At 38.2% G+C, this 21,516-nt stretch overlaps 1 protein-coding gene across 1 annotated transcript; it reads left to right on the forward strand.

Annotated features, from left to right (window-relative positions):
• The first annotated feature begins 17,318 nt into the window (after positions 1–17,318).
• Positions 17,319–19,053, forward strand: LOC107826804 (transcription factor MYB41-like). The gene is made up of 3 exons (XM_016653837.2): positions 17,319–17,569; positions 17,811–17,940; positions 18,204–19,053. Exons 1-3 carry the CDS (start codon positions 17,437–17,439, stop codon positions 18,901–18,903), a joined length of 963 nt encoding a protein of 320 aa, XP_016509323.1. The 5' UTR covers positions 17,319–17,436; the 3' UTR covers positions 18,904–19,053.
• Positions 19,054–21,516: the final 2,463 nt, after the last annotated feature.

Genomic DNA, 21,516 nt, shown 5'->3' on the forward strand with positions numbered 1-21,516 from the left:
TACGATCTCTGACAAAATCTACGATGACTTTCTTGGTTACAACTTTGTAGGATGCAGCTTCGACCCATTTTGTGAAGTAGTCTATGGCCACTAAAATGAACATGTGCCCGTTTGAAGCAGCAGGCTCGATTGGTCCAATGACGTCCATTCCCCAAGTGGCAAAAGTCTAAGGTACACTCGTTGTATTGAGTTCATTTGGCGGTACCCGTATCAACGTGTATTTGGCACTGATGACATTTATGGACATACCTGATGCAATATGTTTCCATAGTCATCCAAAAATAACCTGCCCTCAGTATCTTTTTGGCTAAAGCGAACCATTTATGTATAGTTTGAAAGTTCCAGAGTGTATCTCTTCGAGCAGTTTGGATGCTTCCTTGGTGTCAACACACCGTAATAACCCTAAGTCTGGAGTCCTTCTGTACAGAATTCCTCCACTTTGGAAGAAATGCTTGGACAATCTTCGGAGCGTGCATTTTTTAGTATGATTTGTATGCTCCGGGTACTCTCCTTTTGCCAAGTACTCCTTGATATCATGGAACCATGGATTCCCGTCTGCTTCTTCTTCAACATGAGCACATTAAGCTGGCTGATTATGAATCCTTACCGGAATGGGGTCGATGAAATTCTTGTCCAGATGCTGTATCATGGAGGACAAAGTGGCCAATGCGTCTGCGAACTCATTCTGGATTCTCGGGACATGTATAAACTCTATCTTCGTGAACCTCTTCATTATCTCTAGCACATGATATAGATATGGTAATATCTTGGTCTTCTTTGTAGCCCATTCTCCCTGCACCTGATGTACCAGAAGACCTGAATCACCAATTACCAGTAATTCCTGGATATTCATGTCAATGGCCAAATTGAGCCCCAATATGCAAGCCTCATATTCTGCCATATTATTTGTGCACGGAAATTTGAGTTTTGCGGATACCGGATAATGTTGACCTGTTTCTGACACCAAAACGACTCCAATACCCACTCTTTTGAAGTTTGCAACTCCATCGAAAAACATTCTCCATCTCTCATAGGCTTCAGCGATATCTTCTCCTACGAATGATACTTCTTCATCAGGAAAATATATTTTTAGTGGTTCGTATTCACCTCCTACAGGATTTTTCGCAAGATGGTCCGTTAATGCTTGTCCCTTAACCGCCTTCTGAGTCACATAGACGATGTCGAATTCACTCAACAATAACTGTCATTTTGCCAGCTTCCCTGTAGGCATGGGTTTCTGGAAGATGTACTTCAGAGGATCCATCCTTCATATGAGATATGTGGTATAGGCGCAGAAGTAGTGCCTCTGTTTCTGGGCTATCCAGGTCAAAGCACAGCAGGTGCATTCCAGCAAAGAATACCGTGCTTCGTAGGGTGTGAACTTCTTATTCAGATAGTATATGGCCTGTTCTTTCTTTCCCGTCTCATCGTGTTGTCCCAAGACACAACTGAAAGCCCCATATAATACGGAGAGATAGAGTAGCAGTGGTCTACCAGGTTCTGGCGGGACCGGGGCTGGCGGTGTGGACAAATATTCTTTGATTCATTCAAAAGCTTTCTGGCAGTCTTCAATTCAACTGGTTGCGACATCCTTCTTTAACATTTTGAAAATTGGCTCAGAAATCACGGTTGATTGTGCTATGAAGAGGCTAATGTAATTAAGATGTCACAAGAAGCTCATCACGTCTTTCTTATTCTTTGGAGGTGGCTAATCCTGGATAACCTTGACCTTTGATGGGTCTAGCTCAATTCCTCGGCGGCTGACAATGAATCCTAACAACTTTCCTACGGGGACCCCAAAGGCACATTTTGCGGGATTCAATTTCAAATTGTACCTCCGAAGCTGATCAAAGAATTTCCTCAAGTCTTCTTTGTGATCTGTACTCTTCTTGGATTTGATGATGACGTCATCAACATATACCTCTATCTTCTTGTGTATCATGTCGTGGAAAATAGTTATCATAGCCCTCATATAAGTGGCCCCAGCATTCTTCAGACCAAACGACATCATTTTATAGCAGTACACCCCCTACGGTTTAATAAAAGCTGTCTTTTCGGCATCCTCTTCATCTATCCAGATCTGATGATATCCCGCGAAGCAATCCACAAAGGATTGGAGTTCAGGCTTGGCGCAATTGTCGATCAGTATGTGTATGCTGGGTAACGGGAAATCATCTTTGGGACTTGCTCTGTTTAGGTCCCGATAATCGACGCATACTCTGACTTTCCCATCTTTCTTCGGAACTGGCACGATGTTAGCCAACCAAGTTGGATATTCAACCACTTTTAGAACCTTAGCTTTGATCTATTTGGTGACTTCTTATTTGATTTTTAGACTCATATCTGGCTTGAATTTTCTGAGCTTCTGCTTTACTGGTAGACATATTGGGTTGGTGGGCAGTTTATGAGCCACTATGGACGTGCTCAAACCAGTCATATCATCATAAGACCATGCAAAAATGTCTTCATATTCTTTCAAGAAACATGTGTATTCTTCTTTCTCTGATGGTGACAGGTGAATGCTTATGCGAGTTTCTTTGACTGTTTTGGAATCTCCCAAGTTGACTATCTCAGTTTCGTCCAGGTTGGACTTAGGCTTCTTCTCAAAATCTTCAACTTCTCTAACAATTTTCTAAGGTATTATATCCTCTTCTTCTATTTCTTTCGAGTCACTATCCTTATGTTGCGTTGTCTCATTACATGTCACAGTCGTAAGTTCATCGGGATAGGTAATAATAATGTTGTAGAGAAAAAACATAAAGAATAATAATAAATACTAAAATAACAATCCATTAGATAAAATCTTGAAAACGTCAAACATGTACGGCTCGATGACTCGAGCAATTATTTCAAAACAAAATATGCTTAAAACAAAATACTGAAAATGTCTTAAATGCTCATAAAAATTGCTTTTAAAATAAATGATGCTAATTGCCAGGCTACCCAGGAACTCGACGGGCCCTTGATGGTGTGGCAGTTCAGTTCCTGAGAACAACTCCCTTCTCTACTGTCTAGATAACGAGGCCTTCCTCCTCCTCAACTATTACACTGCAGTCTATGTCTTTATCTTCTAAGAATAGATTCCTCAAACCAGCTAGCACTTCATCTTCTTTAGATCCCCACATCATATCCGCCTGATGGAAGGACTGGTTCAAATGTGGTATCGGTTGCTCGAGAGGGTGATAGGGACCACGCCATAGTGGCGATCAATTTTGATACTCATGCCAAGTGTATTGATATCCCAGTCCAAAGGTCGAGCCGTGACATTTTAACTGTATTAATTTGGTGGTCCCTTGAAGATTATTGCCGAGACCCTTGCCGGGTTCATACCCTGTCCATGCCAATATGCTTTCTATTTTTCTACTCCACCATTTGTCCTTCTCAATCACGTTAACACGCTCAATGTGATGGTAAGTCTCTCCCCCAACTTCCTCCTATTCTCCGGGACAGTCTGGTTGGTGTAAATAGGGTTACTCCCATCTCCATGAATGATCACCTCCCGATGATTCCATTCGAACTTCACAGCATGATGCAGAGTAGACGCTACAGCCCGGTGGTGTGTATCCAAGGTCGTCCCAATAACGGATTGTATGAGGTGGATATGTCGAGCACTTGGAATTCAACATCAAACCAAGTTGGACCCATTTGTAACCAGAGGTTGGTTTCTCCGATTGTGGCCCTTTGAGACCCATCGAACGCTTTTACGTTCATAGTTCCTGCTCGTATATCATGCAAACCTTTAACTAACCTCTTCAAAGTAGTCAACGGGCAGATGTTGAGACTTGAACCCCAATCTATCAGGACCCTGGCAATGAATTTGTCTTCGCACTGTACTGTGATATGCAACTCCCTGTTATGGCTCAACCCTTTTGGTAGCAATTCATCTTCGTGGAAAGTGATCTTATGGCTTTCTAATACTTGCCCTACCACGTTGGCCATCTCTCCACTGGTAATGTTGTTGGGTACATAAGCCTCATTCAACACTTTCATTAACGCGTTCCTGTGTGCCTCAGAATTCTGCAGTAGTGATAGAATGGATACCTGAGCAGGGGTTTTGTTCAAATGATCGACCACAGAATACTCCCTTGCTTGCACCTTTCTCCAAAGATCATCCGGGCCGGTTTTAATGACAGGCTGTCCGGAAGCGGCTTCTTTACTTGTTCCCCCCAAATGCTCAGGTGTGTAAACCCTACCAGTTCTGGTCATACCTTGTGCTGCACCAATTTTTTCCATTTTCCCCTTTCCTTTCCTCCTCTCTTCTACAGTATAGTCCCAGGGCACAACATTGGAATTAAAGGATGGTGTGGGTGCTACCATTACTGAGAATGGTGTGGTCACTTCTACTTCGAACGGAGTTGGAGTGGCTGAGGGCGTTGTTACTTCAACCTCGAACAGAGTCGGTGCGGCTACCTCAACTTCAATCGGTGACTATATCTGTACCACAATAGGTGTGAGAGTGACTGAAGGCATTTTGGGATCATCCCCTTCTCGAATGAGCCCAATTGACCCTTCCGGATCCCATTCTTCATCAGTTTCTATCACATTTACCCCTTTTCCCCTGTGATCCGGGAGGGGATTATTGCAGACATTAGGTGCAGTCTCCTTTGCCTGTATAACTTTGGTATCAATCAACGTCTGGATCTTATCCTTCAGAGTGCGGCATTCATCAATAATGTGACCCTTCATGCCCGAATGGTAGGCACATATCTTGTTCGGATTGACCCATTGAGAGGAATTTTCCATGGCGACAGCGGGAATGAGAGTGACATAACCGGCAGCTTTCAATCTCTCATACAACTGGTCAATAGGTTCGGCAATAGGAGTGTATTGTTGGGGTGACCTACGGTTAAAATTTGGCTTGGGAATTTGGTAATTTTGGCGGGCTGGTGGTGAGTGGTAATATGCTGGCTGAGTGTTGGAAGTGTGGTAGGCGGTAGCGGGTTGTTGATATCTAGGAGGTGAAGGCTGATATATGGTTGGAGGTGTTTAGTATGTGAGAGGAGATTTCGGACCTTGGGCTACCATCACGGCCCCTAATTCCTTCTTTTTATATGTACCCCAGATTGCAAGGCTTTGTTCGTAGCCTGGAGTGCCTCGAAATTTGTTACCATCCCGCTTTTGATTCCCTCTTCTATTCTTTCTCCCAATTTGATGATGTTGGAGAATTTATGATTTTCAATTACCATCAACCTCTTGTAATACTGCGGATCCTGAGCTCTGACAAAGAACTTATTCATTTGCTCTTCTTCCAGTGCTGGCTTTACCTTTGCAACTTCAGACCTCCACCGAGTAGCATACTCACGGAAAGTTTCCGTTGGCTTCTTCTTGAGAGTTTGAATGTAGAAAATGTCTGGTGCGTTTTCTATGTTAAGCCTAAACTGATCCATGAAATCCGATGCCATGCTTACCCAATTAACCCATTTCTTTGGGTTCTAACTGATGTACTAAGACAGGGCGTCTCCAGTGAGGTTTCTCATGAATAGCTTCATACGGATTCTTTCATCCCTGCCAACTCCTACAAGCTTGTCACAAGATGTTCTCAAGTGCACCTTCGGATCACCAGTTCCGTCGAATATTTCAAACTTAGAAGGTTTGTAACTCTCTGGCAGTTCTACATCTGGCTGAATACACAAATCTTCATAATTCAAACCCTCAATGCCTTTGCCCTCTTCGACACTTTGAACCCTGCCTTTAAGTTTCTTGAGTTCCTCTGCCATGTTCTTGATGAGCAGGTCCTTCTCAGCAGATTCAGGTATGTATAGGGTCTGTTGTGGGATGTGGGGTAAGGTTTCCATATATATGGAATTGCTTAGGTGGACTCCGGGAATCTAGGCGTAATGGTGGTCATTGGTTGAGTTTTGCGGGTCAGGAATAGGCGGTGGTGAATTCTGAGGAGTGTGGTAGGTGGTAGTTTGTGGGTACTTGGTCGAATGATGATGATGCTGTGGAGGAGTTGGTACTGGTAGGGGATTAGGATTTTGGGGAGGCATGGCGTATTGGTGAGGTTCGAGAGGATTTTGTGGGTGTTGGTTTTGTGTGTTTTGAGGAGGTGTTGGATTTTGGGCATTTTGTTGGTTGATGTCGAGAACATTCAGGGTAAGGGAAAGGTTTGCCAAGTTACGGACCTGCTCAAGTTCCTCTTGTAACTCCAATATCTTCTGTTCTAACCGTAAAACCAAGTCATTATGCGCCGGAGTACTCCGACCATCCGAAGTTTCGACTTTCTCGGCGTGCGTAGCGTTGTCTTTCTTGATACCACTCATATCGTCCATCTTAGCTTTCCCTTTGTTCTTAGGATCACTTGGAGGAGGAGGAGGACCTATAGATCTGGTAGAATATGTTGATGATGCCAGTATGCACGAACCAACCTTAGGGGATGGGAATAAACAAAGAAAAGAAGAAAAACAAAAGGTAAACAAGTCAGTAAGGAATATTAAAAGGATATTTACGATATTAAAACACGTATTGTAGAATTATAAATTCACGTCCTAATTTTGGGACCTCATCGTGCCCAAGGTAGGCCTAGCGACATATAGCTTTGGAGAAAACTCAATGCCGATAACTGCGTCATTTCACTAATATGATAAATAAACCAAATCTCTACAAAAACGACAATAATTATAAAGAGTCACTAGTGGCATTTGCATTAATACAATCAAATTCTAAAACGAATCTAGAAAACATCATTCCTAATCTACTCGGTCCCAGAGGGACCTTCTCCAAGCTTGGCCTTCTTAGCCCTGTCAATCAGATTCCCCAGGTCGTGCATGTCCAACAGCAGATACACCCTTGCTAGATGTCCTCCTTTATTGCCTTCTACGTTATGATAATCCGAGAACCTTTTCCTCATCTTTCCCTCAAGTTCCATCAAACCCTGCTCCAAATACTCCAGCCTTTCTGTTGATTTAGTAGCGATTCCCCTCCATTCATTGATTGCCTCCATGTACACTTTACGTTATTCCAAATGCCTGGCCTCAGATTCAAAGACCCTTTTGCGCAACCTCCTGTATTTGACTTGTGCTTCAGCACCGTCGTCTATGACCCTATTTCTCAAATCAACCCCTGGCTTGACCTCACCTGCTATGTCATCGACCAACCATGATGGGTAGAAGTACACATGGCCGGCATGATACCTGTCTGGCTCGATGGTATCTTTCTCCACAATAATCTTTTGATGCCATATATGTTGTGCCTTGAACTTGAATGGAATGGCATTCCCTCGGAAGTCTGCTTTGTAATGAACCATTTTGGAAACCCGTGGTATAACCTGTTTTCTCCAAACTTGCCTCATGACTTTGAGAAGAGCATAAGGATAGATTCCCCTTAATCCGATTAGCAGTAGATGAGGAACATTTCTCGACCTGATGATGAATTCACTGCTAGGGAACCACTCGAACATCCAATGTACCTTGTCATCAGTCAAATTGCTAAAGAAATGTACCCAGCTCACAGCGTTTCCCGGTTGTGAAAACCCGTCTGGGAAAAAAGTCATTCTCTTCGGATGGTAATAAGCTATGTGGTCATTCCATGGTCGTCGCAAAAATTCTTGACGGTATTGTCTTCTCTGAAGGTGTTCCAACAACCATATTTGCAGCAAGAGATTGCAACCCTCGAAATGCCTATATCCCTTTTTGCAACGGTTTAAGGCTCGGTACATCTCAACCACGATCATTGGGATAATAGTGTAAGTTTACCCCTCAATTCCTTCCATTAGGGTCTTAGTGACCATAGCTAGGCGAGTGTGGATCCTTTCTCCTTGTGTTGGGAATATCAGCATCCCAGAAAACAGACAATGAATACAAAAACCTGGCGGTGAGTCCAACCCAAAGAAGTGATGGCAAATTTATCATGGTAAAGACGATATAACTTGCTGTGACCATAACGCTCGTAAAGGAAGTCGAATTGTATGTAAGATTTCTTCAAACAGACTAACTCGTCATTTTTCCTCAAACGCATCATTTTTAGGAAACCTCGAGAAGTACGATTTTCCGATACCAACAAGCCAGGTCTATCCCATAGGAGCCCGACGAAGCCTCCTATTTCCTCTAGAAGGGGAGTCATTTCTATATCACCAAAAAGGAAGACGACCATCTTCTCATCCCAGAACATAGTGGCAGCCTCAATTAACACATTGTTCGGCTGAATATCTAAAAAGAAGATAAATTTCCGAGAACTCTTTTCACATGGTTTTTGTCACTTGGCGATAGATTTTCCCACCAATCTATAAACAAAGGTGGGATACTTCGAACCATGCCGAACCTGGGGACTTCATGCCTCATTTCTACAAAACACATAAATTTAGCCCCTTCCCCCTCCGGATTCGACTATTTACACATTAATAATTAGCATATCAGCACATTTTCTCCAAATAATGCACATATCATGATTGTACCCATTGGGATTTAAGGAAATCTCGGCGGACTTTGGACAAGGCTTGCCTTAGAGAGTTATTACGCGGACAACGTTCTAACCCATACTAGGTTTAGACATGATGCATGCACAGTTAATATTAGAGTGGGGGTTTCTAGAAGAGTCTAGACCGGTACCCTCAAGTGGACAACTTGAGAGGGGAAGGCACGGAACCGTCGATTGCACCGCTGATCGACTAGTTTTACCGCAAATAATAGTTTTAAAATTTAAAAGGGTGATTTAGAAAGAGCACGGACACTCATCAAGTGCCGCTATGGTATTAATTACGCACGAGTGGAATATTATATGGAGCATGCTTTATCTAAAGATAAAACAACACGTTGTCAAGTATTTTGCATGATGAAGACAATAAATGCAGTATTAAATGGAGCGTAAAGACATAAAAAGAAAGGAAAACAAGGAAGAAGTTAGTTCGCGCAATGTGAAAGAATTGCAATAAAGCAAGAAAGGGGGTAGGGGAGGTAGGGGTAGGGAGAGACATGATGTAGCAAATTTAAAAATGATTCGGAGTAAGTGAACATGACTAGAAAATAAAGGAAAACGCACATTGTAACCAAATCAAGCAAAGATTTGCATATTAATACAAATTCAAAAATAGAGGGAAATAGGGGAAAGGGTGTGCATGTATCCATAAAAAGGGAAAATGGAAAAGGAATGTTCATGTAACAATAAAGAACAAGGAAACACATTCATCAAAGAAGACTAATTCATATAGACCAAGTTCGCTATGGTAAGAGCCTCATGCTGTCGCGCCCATCTTTCTCGCGAAATTGGGTTTCGACACGTGACAACTCTTTTAAAGGAAGGTGTTAAAAGAGAGAGTCTCCACCTAACGGGTTTGAGGTGCGTTAGGGCACCTATTTGCAAATAACTCTGGTTTAACCAGTTTGCGTCACCAAAGATCGGGTAAGGGCTCAAATTACCTCGAAGAGAAGGTGTTAGGCACTCTTCGAGGTCCACAACTGTGGGTCCGAGCTGAATGTGAATTATATGAATTAGTCAAATAGTCAGAGAGAAAAACAAGAAGTTTGAAAAAAAATCATTTTTAGAAAGTCCTTGAGTAAACACAGATAAGTGGTTTAAAGACAAAATGGGGGTCCTAAGTTTTTTAGCCTAAAGGATCACCCCGTGCAACATAAATAATACTTCATAATACCCTCGAGGTGGGGTGTTACTCGTATTATTCAGCGGGCACAGACTATCATCTCCTGTTACCCGATTACTATCTTTAAGTTTTTACCTAAAGCGCACTAGTTGATTATAAACCGTGCCCCTATGCGTGCACTATCTGTCCCATGCCTATGGCCCATGAGGCATTTGGACCTCTATTTTGGATGGTTTCTAGACTTAGCTTAGGCTGCTTAGAAATAATAAAACTAGGCGACATACAAAACAAGTTGGACTTCATGTAAAAGCAATTAAGGGCTCAAGTTAGCCTCCACACTTAGACAACAAATGCACACAAACAAATTAGGCGGGTGACAATTTCAGAATTAATAGAGTCTTAAATCCTATAGTCATGGCTTCTAGGTGATTCTGGATCCAAACGTGCAGGCAATTTCAGAGCAAGATGCCATTTTAGGTACAATTTCTAAGCGACTACACAGTCGGCCTGCTGATTACAGATTATAAGCAATTAAACCTATAGACATGATATCTAGGTGATTTATACGATAGTTGGCAGTGATAACTATTGAAGATACTCAGAATTACTCAGTTTGATCCTATAGGCATGCTTTCTAATAGTGGCAACGAAACAGTGTTGAAAGTTCAATATTAACACTTAAAAGCGAGTGGTATTACCCTATAGGCAGGATTTCTAACGATTAACGATTGAAAATGATTTTTTTATATTTAGCTCCTATAGGAATGTCTCCTAGGTGGGCATTATAACAGCGTATTAACCAATTAAAACCCTATAAGCATGATTTCTAAATGTAAATTTTGTAGAACATAAGCTAACATAGCCCTATGGTCATAGTATCTAATGAATATGCTGCAGTTATGTAAATTGAAAGATTGGTCATTGGCACTTTATTTCCTATAGGCATGGTATCTAATAAAACACATAGGAGCAGAATATATTAAACGAATTAAACACTCGAGTCCTATGGGTAGGTTATCTAATAACACATAGGAGAAGAACATGTTGAGTAAATTAAATACCTATAGGCAGGATTTCTACTCGTTCATGCAAATATTAGAATAAACCCATTTTTCCAATTTTACTAATACCCCAACTGTTATTACAACATTATTATAGGCCCGATGAATGAATCAAATTACAAAGTTAAAAAATCACTATAGTGGGCCTAAGACAGGCCCAAAGTACACCCAGCCTGGCCAGGCCTTCAAATTTCGTATCCATACAGGTTTCACCACAGCCCAGAAGTCATAGCCAATCAAACCCAGAAAATAATCTTCATTTATACAAAATAGCCAAAACCCAGTAACCACAGCTGATTACCAACCATTTACACAAACCAATTGGTTCATTCAGTAGGTGAAAAAGGAGGCAGAATTGAGCAATTGGGACAAAGTGGCCACAAAACCTTAAACCCTAGTGTGTTAGAGTTCCCAAGGGTTTCAAGAACCCAGGGCAGTGCTCACACTAGGGAGGTTAATAGAGAAGATTTAGGGGGCCTTGGCTTCTAGCCGGCCCAGAATTTGACTCATAACAAGAAACAATCAAAGAAATAGTAATAAAGTAATAGCTTTGGAAAAGCATTTGCAGACACTTTAAGATAATTACATAATGAATATGATCTCGAGAAGCAAACTAATACATTGGGGCAGAGTTACATATGACAAGAAACAAGGAGCCTGGGATTGCAAAGTTAGCAGGCAAGGGCATTAGACTAGTAAAACCAATTAATAAAACCAGTTTAGAACTTAAAGGATCATATTATACCAAACTCACGATTAAACAATATAACACAAACTGGATCAGGTACCATAGAGGGCAACAGTCAAGGAAGAAAGGATAACAAGTTATTAGAGGTACATAAATAGATATGGCAAGAATACATAGAGTGACAATCATATTCGTAGGGGCACACTATACATTTAAAATGAAGGTCTTAAACAAACTAAGGCATATTAATGACAAAAACTGATCACTAGATATTCGGAATTAGGCAGAACACATGGATTAAGCCATATAATCAAGGCAGAACATTCAGATTATCAACAATCACCAAGCTAAACATGCTTCAATCTGTCCAAGTTGACTAAGCTATCTGCAAAGACATTATTAGGCTAGTAATTATAGGCAGAATTAGACAAAAAGAGTCAAGGGAATACATGAAGTCATGCAGTTTCAGAAAACATGCTAACATAATGGAATAAACATTGCGAAGGTTTAGAAACTAACCTGTGATTGTTCAATAAACAAGAAAGAACATCAAATAGGACCCATAGTCTCAAATGTGTCAAGTTCCAAAGGGTTTCAAGAACCCAGGGCAGTGCTCACACCCAAGAGAGGTCGAAAAAAATAGAAATCCGGTGGCCTTGGCTTTCAGCCAGCCAAGAGCCCAAAACATAACAAGATACTCAACGAACACAGAGTAAAGCTTCAGTTTTAGTGGAAAAATAGTGATTGAAGTTCTGTCCAAAAAGGGGAAGGGGAATGAGTTTTTATAGTAGTAGGAATCGAACAAACAAACAAGGAAATATAATCAATTAGACATAAAAAAAAAGGAAAAGAAGAGCATGCAGAATCAATTAGAACCAATTTAGGAGAAAAATCAGGCCAAACCCTAGTTTTTAGGGAAAACAAATATCAAGGGAATATACACAAAAGCAGTAACATAGGATGAATATAGACACAAATAGCACTAAAAATCAGAGAATCGAACCAATTTTGGTCCGATTTAAGAAAATCTGAAAACCCTAGTTTTAGGGTAAGTAAGAATCAACAAAACATAAACAAAAATCAAACTCACACGGTGTAGAATAAACGTATGTAGACGGAGTATCGTCCGGATTCAAAAAATAGGAGTCAATCGGACATAATCAGAGTGGTAATACTTTCCATGTTTAGGCAAGTATTAGGTAATACCATGGAGAATCAACCAATAGCTGAAAGATACTAATATGGTAAGGAGATGAGAGGAAAATTCCTTTAGAAGAGGGATTAAGGGAGGGTTTTGAGAGGCGGCGGCTAGGGTTTCTCAGAGAAGAAGAGAAAGTAGAGAGGATTTAGAGGCGGCGGGTGGTGAGAGTGGTTAGGGTTTGAGCGGGTTTTGATAGTTAAAGAGAGGGGGTGAACGGGGGCCGTTGATCTTGAGAGATCAACGGCTGGGATTAAAGATAAATGGGGCGGGTCGTATAAAATGGGTACCGACCAAATTTTGTAAAGGGGTGTTTGGTTTGGGCTTGAGATTTATTGGGCTAGGGTGTTAGGTTTGGGCCAGCGATTGGTCTGAAAATGGGTGGGTTTTTAGGCTAGTTTTTAAATACCTAATATTTAATAAATAAATAATTTATAAAAGTAATTAATAAATAACAAAATATTATTTATGCACTAAAATGATTAAAAATAATTACTTAATATTATAAAAATATAAAAATTATTTTCTGCATAAATAATGTAATTATACATGCATATGAGCTATTATTGCAAAAATATACAATTAGCCCTAAAATGCAAATGTAATTATAAGAAATGCACTGAAAAAAATATTTAAAACCTCATGCTGGTATAAATGATAAGTTTAGATGATTAAATCATCATAAAAATAATTTGGAGGATAATTATTGGATATTTATATAATAAAATGCAGGAATAAATTGGTTTGAAGTCTTTAAAAATTATGAAAAATACTTGTGTATGTTTATAAATCAAAATGATGATGTATATGCACTATTTTGAAAGTATATATTTACATATAGACCGAGTTTATCTTCAAAGGATACTAAAGTTGTTGATACCCAATTTTTTCCTCATATATATATATATATATATATATATATATATATATATATATATATATATATATATATATACACTGAAACATCTGGATATATAAATACAAGACAATGCATGACATGCAACCGCAGCCGGTGATGTCACTATGCAACCATACACGTATTTGCATGAAGCTTAACCGCGTACAAGAAATTTCAACAGCTTACGAGCAATATTAGAGAATGACTAATTTTTCAACCACAAAAACATCATCAATTTATAAAAAGATAATGTGTATCCCTAAACATGAATATTATATTTACATATTATATGTGTGTGTGTCATTTTTATGTACCAACACGTTATAGAGATACATGGTGTATTTGCATTAAACAAAAATGCTTTGACACCATATATTATAACAGCAATGTGAACTCTCCCAATTAAATATTTGCTGTTGAAGATAACGAAGAAAAAAGAAGCCTTATAAGCTTTATAATTCAAAGTTTGTTGAAGGCAATTAATCACCTCACAAAAACAACTAATATAACAACATTCACGTACCAACTTTGCAATAAAAGAAATGCACTTTGTGTTTGTGGAGGGGGAGAAAGAGTCTAATATCAATGACATCGCAAGTTTTCCCCACAAGCAAACCCCAGATTTATTACAACTAATTACTGAATCAGTATATTTTTTTCTAATTTGTAATAATTTCCTAAAAAATCTTACAATGGTGACGAGCTATAAGCTGATTTCACTACTATTAAACAAAGATTTAGCTGACAGGGAACAGGAACTTCAACGATATAATTTATTATTTTTCTTGAACTTGTATTTTTATATACAACAGTCAAATTGATGGAAACAAGTGGCGAGTTTTAATCAGGACATTGTATCATCTTTATAATTAGTAACGTACTTTTCTTAAGTATTTCTGTACTTTTCTTAAGTATTTCTTAGTTGCCAAAAAGATTGGGTTGCCTCCATGGGACCAAACAGGAAAAAGAACTGCAGGCTGCGGAGCTAGAATTTATTTAGTGATTCAGTTGAACCTAGTAGTTTTGATCAGACTATATATTTATTTCAAAAAATATATTGAATATATATAAATTATTGATTTAAAACTCAATATAAAATTCTGAATCCGTAAACTTTAAATTTTGACTCCATCACAGAAGATGGTCGATGTTTATCCTTTCATTAGATACTATATACTTCCTCCGTTTCAATTTATGTGAACCTATTTTCTTTTTAGTCCGTGCCAAAAAGAATGACATCTTTCCTTATTTGGAAATAATTTACCTTTATGCAATGATTTATAGCCACACAAAATATATGTGCCTCATTTCACACCAAAAGTTCAAAAGTCATCTCTCTTTTCTTAAATTCCGTACCCAATCAAATGAGTTCACATAAATTGAAATGGAGGGAGTATAATTTTGCTACTAATATTTTTTTTTTTTCCGTAAGTGCTAAACAAATTTTCCATATAATCTGCCGTTTAATTATATTAAATCGCATGAAAGATACTCTTGCTTCTAGAACAGAATATGACAAGTGAGAGGGAAGAGGTAGGGATGTCAGCGGGGCAGGGCAGGCGGGGCAGGTGCGAGCCTTAACCCGCAAAACTTTTAACCTGCCCCGCATAGCACTTTTGTATGTTTTCAACCCGTCCCGCTTAATTTAAAAAAAAATAATTTTGTTGTTTTTACAATAGTATTTAAATTTTTTATGACCCAATTTTCTAGCCTGTAGTTTGATTTTCAGATGAGATATTTAGATAAAGCTCAACAAGATTAAAAAAATTTAAATCACTATTTTGTCCTTCCGCTTCGTCAATTTTGGTTTGTGGTAAAATATCTATAAGTTCCATAAACAAACTATTTATTTTTATTTCTTCAAAACTTCCAGAACTTTGAAGTTCATTTAACTAAAGCAAGGCTTCGTTGGCTAATTAATCAAAATTAAACTTTGATATTTTCTCCATCAAAGTATATTTTTCAACAGTTAATTTTACTAGTAAAAATTTAACTAATCCATTAACAATTAATCTAAAACCTTTATGAAAATATATTACTTCTGCTTCAACTAGCTTTATTTGTAGATAATGAACCGGAGAGACACAACAGGTAATAAGATTTTAGTTTACGACATGGGTCTCATCAGATTGGATTTCCCAACCCACAACCCGCCCCGCCTCGGCTAAATTTTAAAAAAGATTGGTGTTACGCGCCTGGCCCCTCCCTGCTCGGCACCCGCATTCCTGCAAACTTGCCCTGCCCCACATCGCCTTAAACCGCCCCGCCCCATTGCCATTCCTAGGAAGAGGTAAACAAACCAAGGCAAGCAAGCTGCCAAGCGAGGGGAGGGGATCAGAAGGATTGAAATGTGTAACCATCTGAACAGTGGCAGAGCCACATGCACCCGAGGGGTGTCAACCGACACCCATTCGTCGGAAAATTACATTATTTAACTCGGTATTTTAAAAAAAAAATATGTATATATATTATATAGTGACACCCTTTGACTTCTTGGTGAGTTTTTTTTTTATATTTTGACTCCCCTTAATAAAAATACTGGCTCCGCCATTACATCTGAACTAATTAAAGCATAATAGATTATAAAGCGTGTAATTATCTCAACTAATTATATATTAGATTATTTGAACTTGGATATAAATAATTTCCAATATCAGAAGATAGAAAAGTATTTGGCTGCTGAAAAAGAAAGCATTTACTTGCTAATAGGGGCTATAGCCTATATGTTGCTTGAACGGGCAGACACTATGTGAAAAGTGAACGTAGTCGTACATACAAACAATTTGTGCTATGGACGATTTTAAAACCAAGACTATACACGGTAAATGCTAATGCTTGAAAAAGAAAATAAAGTTGAAACTGATAAAGATGTCAAAATATTGGTGGCCTGATAACTAAAAATAACGACATTAAGCCAAGTGTAATATGTGGAAATTACAAATAATATTTATATTACCTACGTGTACGGTCTTGGATTGGCTGACCTCACAAGCTCCTTAATACGGAAATCTTCTTCTTCCACATACATACGTGTTGTTTAATTTAATTCAGATTAAATTATTTTCATTAGAAAAGTGGCTTCAAATGAGAAATAATGAAATTTTCTACACAGTTTCGCACTTGTTTCCTCTTCAATTATTCTAATCTCTACTATAAGCTTAGAGTGGTTTCCTTTAAAGTATACATAACAATAATAAAGACGACGAAAATGACTACAGTATATTTTATTTCACTTGATTAAAACTTTGTCTCTTAGACTTGGTTGCAAGCTTCTAAAAGGTGACACGGAGAGGAAAATCTGGATTTAGGCGATATGTTGATGATAGTTAACGTAATTAATAAAAAATATTTATACAATCAGATTACTTATGTAATAATTACAAGTCAAATTAGATAATAGCATTCTTGTATGAGTACATAATCGTTTGGTTTTAAAAAAAAAAAGGATATTTTGGTATAAGAAGTTACATCAATTTTCACTAATATTAATAATCAAACATAAAGTAAATATAATTTCACATTTTATATCAGAATTAGTATCCTAATCATAAACCATGAAAAACGATGAGACGTTTCTTGCCTTGTTCTAATTGGTAGGAGAAATCTAACCACCATACCGACTAATCACTCCCTATTTCTAGACTTTGATGCAAAGGTCAAAACCATTAACTAGTTGCCACTTGTCCACAACCTTCTATCCAGATTTTTCACATTTTCTTTTGTAAGATAAAATCCAAAAGCTTCTAAACTGGAAAGAAGAAAAACTCAAGTAATTTTACTTTTTTATTATACACCATATACGTGTTTTTTTCAGATAATTTTTTAAATATTTCACCCTAAACACACAGCAAGAGGATGCATTGACATAGAATAAGGCCGGTACCAAATACTATTGACTTCCATTTTCTTCTCTTCTATAAATTAAGGGTCATCATCTCATTTCTCCTATAGGGACTACAAGTACTGCACTTTTGCTTATATTATATAGCTCTCTTTGTTTCATTCAAACAATTGCACCCTTTTAAGTAATCTTTATTGCAAGTAGAAAAAAAACCAATGGGAAGATCACCAAGTTCTGATAAAAATGGACTCAAGAAAGGTCCTTGGACCTCAGAGGAAGATCATAAGCTCATAGAATATATTCAAGTTCATGGTCCTGGAAACTGGCGTAGCCTCCCTAAAAATGCTGGTATGTGATAATATTTCTTTTTTAATCTGTTCCAAAAAAGTTATGACATCTTTATGACTATAAGTTTTAAAAAATTCCGTTCTTTTTATATCTCCTTGTCTAATATTCAAAATTTTCTAATAAATTGAGACGAAAGTAGTACTTAATTGTTGTTTCATAGACGATTTTATATTTATTTTCTATCATATTGCTAATTAATAAGTGCTTTATTCTAATCTTTCATTTGGAAAATTATTTGCAGGACTTCAAAGGTGTGGAAAGAGTTGTCGTCTTCGTTGGACGAATTATTTGAGACCAGATATTAAGAGAGGAAGATTCTCATTTGAAGAAGAAGAAACTATTATCCAACTTCACAGTGTTCTAGGCAACAAGTAAGATACTCTCTTAGTTCTTTATTTCATTTTCTGTGATGTTCTTTTATAGTTTGTTTCTAAGGAAATGACACTTTTTATATTTAATTTTTTTATTTATTTTAAACTTTTAATTTTACACACGCTTTATAGTCATAAGAATCTCATAATTAACATGTATAAGACCATCAATTTTAATGGTACTTTTAGTATGTAGCAAAATAATTTGCTTTCTTCCTTAAACCTGTACTTTATTTAAAGCTTATTATTGTTATTATTTTCAGATGGTCAGCAATAGCTGCTCGTTTGCCAGGAAGAACGGACAATGAAGTAAAGAATTATTGGAACACACACATAAGAAAAAGGCTTCTAAGAATGGGACTTGATCCAGTAACTCACAGCCCTCGTCTTGATTTATTAGACTTATCATCCCTCCTTAACTCTACACAATTTAACCTTTCAAGTTTACTTGGACTACAAGCATTTGTAAACCCTCAAGTCTTGGCACTAATTTCTACAACCCTTTTTACATCCCATACAGAAAATCCAGAAATGTTATTACAAAGACAACTTCAAGAAAACCAATTTTTGAACGCACAAATACAAAACCAAGAAGGGTCTCAAGTGTTGTTGCAAAAATATCAAGAAAATCAAATTTTAAATGGCCCAATGGAAAACCCTACCCCAACTTTCCAACCTTATAATCAGTTCCAAGATCGGACTTCAGAAATACCAACATGCACTACATCAAACTTGGGATCATATAATTTGGTGAATGGCCAAAATTTACAAGAAAATGTGATGCTACCTTTGCAAAACTATGGCCAAATTTTACAAGAAAACTCCAGCGGTCAAAACTTTAGCTTTGATTCAGTGTTGTCAACACCATTGTCAAGCAGTACAGAAGATGAGAGAGATAGCTACTGCAGTAATTTCATGAAATTTGAAATTCCAGAAAGTTTATTTTTTGATGATTTAGTGTGAAAATTGACACTCTTTAGTACTTGGTTATCACTTTTTCGTTGTTGTTTCTCTTCTAGGCTAATTATTTGGATGGAACAATTGTTACATTTTTTTTTAACTTGGTCCATTCAAATCTACATTTTTTTTACGTGGATTTTGAATTTTATCTATACATAAAAGCTTTTTGTTGCTTACTGTCGTTCTTTCCCAAGCGTAGTTGGTGGATGCGTAGTGGTTGAGCTTTTTAAGGCATTCTTAAGGCTTTAAAACTTAAAACAGTATCAGACCGTCTATTGTCCTCTTAAAGTTTCGTGATCTAGCCTCTTTTTTTAATTCGGTGTTAGTTATCCTTACCCGCGTTGAGTCAGACTAATTTTAATTTAAAACTTATTAAAGGGATAAAGCTTCCGAGTGGGCTTTTTCGCATTACAAAGCTTGAAATAAAAACTTTTGATTAAGGTTGGATAGCCTAGCACTAACCTTAGCCTTTGATCCTAGATCTTATAGTAGTGGAGGAAAATAATCTTTTATATCCCATGATTAATTTCATGTTATTCCTCCTTTTCTTCTATTCTTCTTGCTTCTCTCCGGTCTCTCTATTTCTCTATTTCTTCTTCACGGTTGGAGAGCTTCAATTGAAGCTTTAGTTGCTTCTTTGTGTTTGATTGGAGTTTCTGGCCATAACATCTTTAAACTATATTCTAAACTTAAATTTCATTCTTATATATCCAAGTCAACAGAAATATCTTAAACTATAGTACAAAATGAGCAGAATAAATCTTACATTCCTACTGCTACTTTAATGCTAAAAACTAATAACGGCTCTCTAACTTCTTCTCGGACCAGGTATAATAACTTCAATCGACGACCTTCTCTTCTTGCTTTTCTCCATGCTTTGAGTTTTAAATTCGTCATTTAATATTAGTCGTACGTTCAGTTTTAATTTCTCATTTCAATGTTAGTTTTCGTGGACAAGTAATCTTTATCCTTCTTTGCTTTCGTGGTGTATACGGTCGAAATCGGGCTCGACTATTGCATGACAGATCGGGCTCGGAACGCGAGGGGTTGAAGATCGACTTCGAGTCTCATCGAACCAGAACACGAGGTCAGAATGTTCGTCCTCGAAACATTGAGCCCATGATCCCGGAATCGACCCTGACCCCGAATAAGCTCGAGAAAACATTGTCGGTATAACCAACAGAAGACCGAAATAACGGAAGGCCGAAATATCCGTAACCGGTCGGATATTTCGGCGGGAATCTTGGCATGTATCAATAAAGAACCGGCAAATCAGCAAACCATGAGATTTTTATCTTTTATAGAATTATACCTAAAGTAGGACTCCCCTACTATATAAAGGGGGTCTGATTACTTGTAAAACATAGTGTAACTCGCATCCCAAAGCAATATATTATTATTTTCAGTTCTTACTATTCTCTTGTCATTCTGTTCTGATATCGATAAAAATACTTTTGGCTCGAGGGCGGATAACCTTCTAAGGCGAAGACCGTTCAACTTGTGTGGTTTGCATTTACTTTCCTATTGTTTATTTCAATTTCAATTTGATTTTTCATTTTGTACCAAGCTAGATCACTTATCCTTAAAATCACGTACAAATTTAATTGTTATCCGATTTTGAGGGTAAACAGTTTGGTGCCCACCGTGGGGCTAAGGATAATAGTGGTTATGTGGTACAAATCTCCATAACACACACTACTTTACGCTTGCTCTTTGAAGTATCTCTGATGTCAGGTTAAAAAATAAAATGTCGAACTCTCAATCAATACCCCTAAATGTTTACAACGAGTCCGGTTACCACGTTGAAAATAACAGCGTAGCACCCGGTAAAGAGGTACCGCCCGCTGATCCCATCGAAATTCTGGTCGCAGACCCAATTGACGTTAATTCACATGTGGCTATCGATGCAAACTTGCCAACTGACCCCGAGAATAGCGTCCCTTGGTGGAGCCCGATCGACAACTCAAAATACACAAAACATTGGATAGGACGGGATCAGTTTAATGGTGATTGTCGAAATTTTGCAGGCCCAACAAGCGGCGATAACTCAATTATAGAACCAAAGCCGTGCACCGAGCAGAGTTGAACCCGATCTACCCCTGAAAGTCACCCGTAGGGATAAACCGGTCGCAGAAAGTTCAAATAAACATGAATCGGGGGCTAACCTCGAGATCATAAAGATGCTCGAAGAGTTGGCAAAACAGATAGAACCAGGGGAGAAGAAAATCGATGCTAATGACAAAAAGGTGGAAACCTACAATTTCAGGGTAGACCAGATCCCAGGAGCACCACCAATATTAAAAGGCCTGGATTCCAAGAAGTTCGTGCAAAAACCTTCTCCTCCGAGTGCGGCTCCGAAGTCGATCCCTAAGAAACTCCGTATGCTCGAGATACTTAAGTATAACAAAACGACCGACCCAAATGAGCATGTAACCTCTTATACATGTGCCATCAAAAGGAACGGCTTGGAGGACGATGAGATCAAGTCTATTCTGCTGAAAACATTTGGAGAGACCCTGTCAAAGGGAGCTATGATGTGGTATCACAACTTACCTCCTAATTCTATTAACTCATTTGCTATGCTTGCAGATTCTTTCGTGAAAGCACACGCTGGTG

Source organism: Nicotiana tabacum, chromosome 21, assembly GCF_000715075.1.
Source record: "Nicotiana tabacum cultivar K326 chromosome 21, ASM71507v2, whole genome shotgun sequence".
Taxonomy (NCBI): Eukaryota; Viridiplantae; Streptophyta; class Magnoliopsida; order Solanales; family Solanaceae; genus Nicotiana; species Nicotiana tabacum.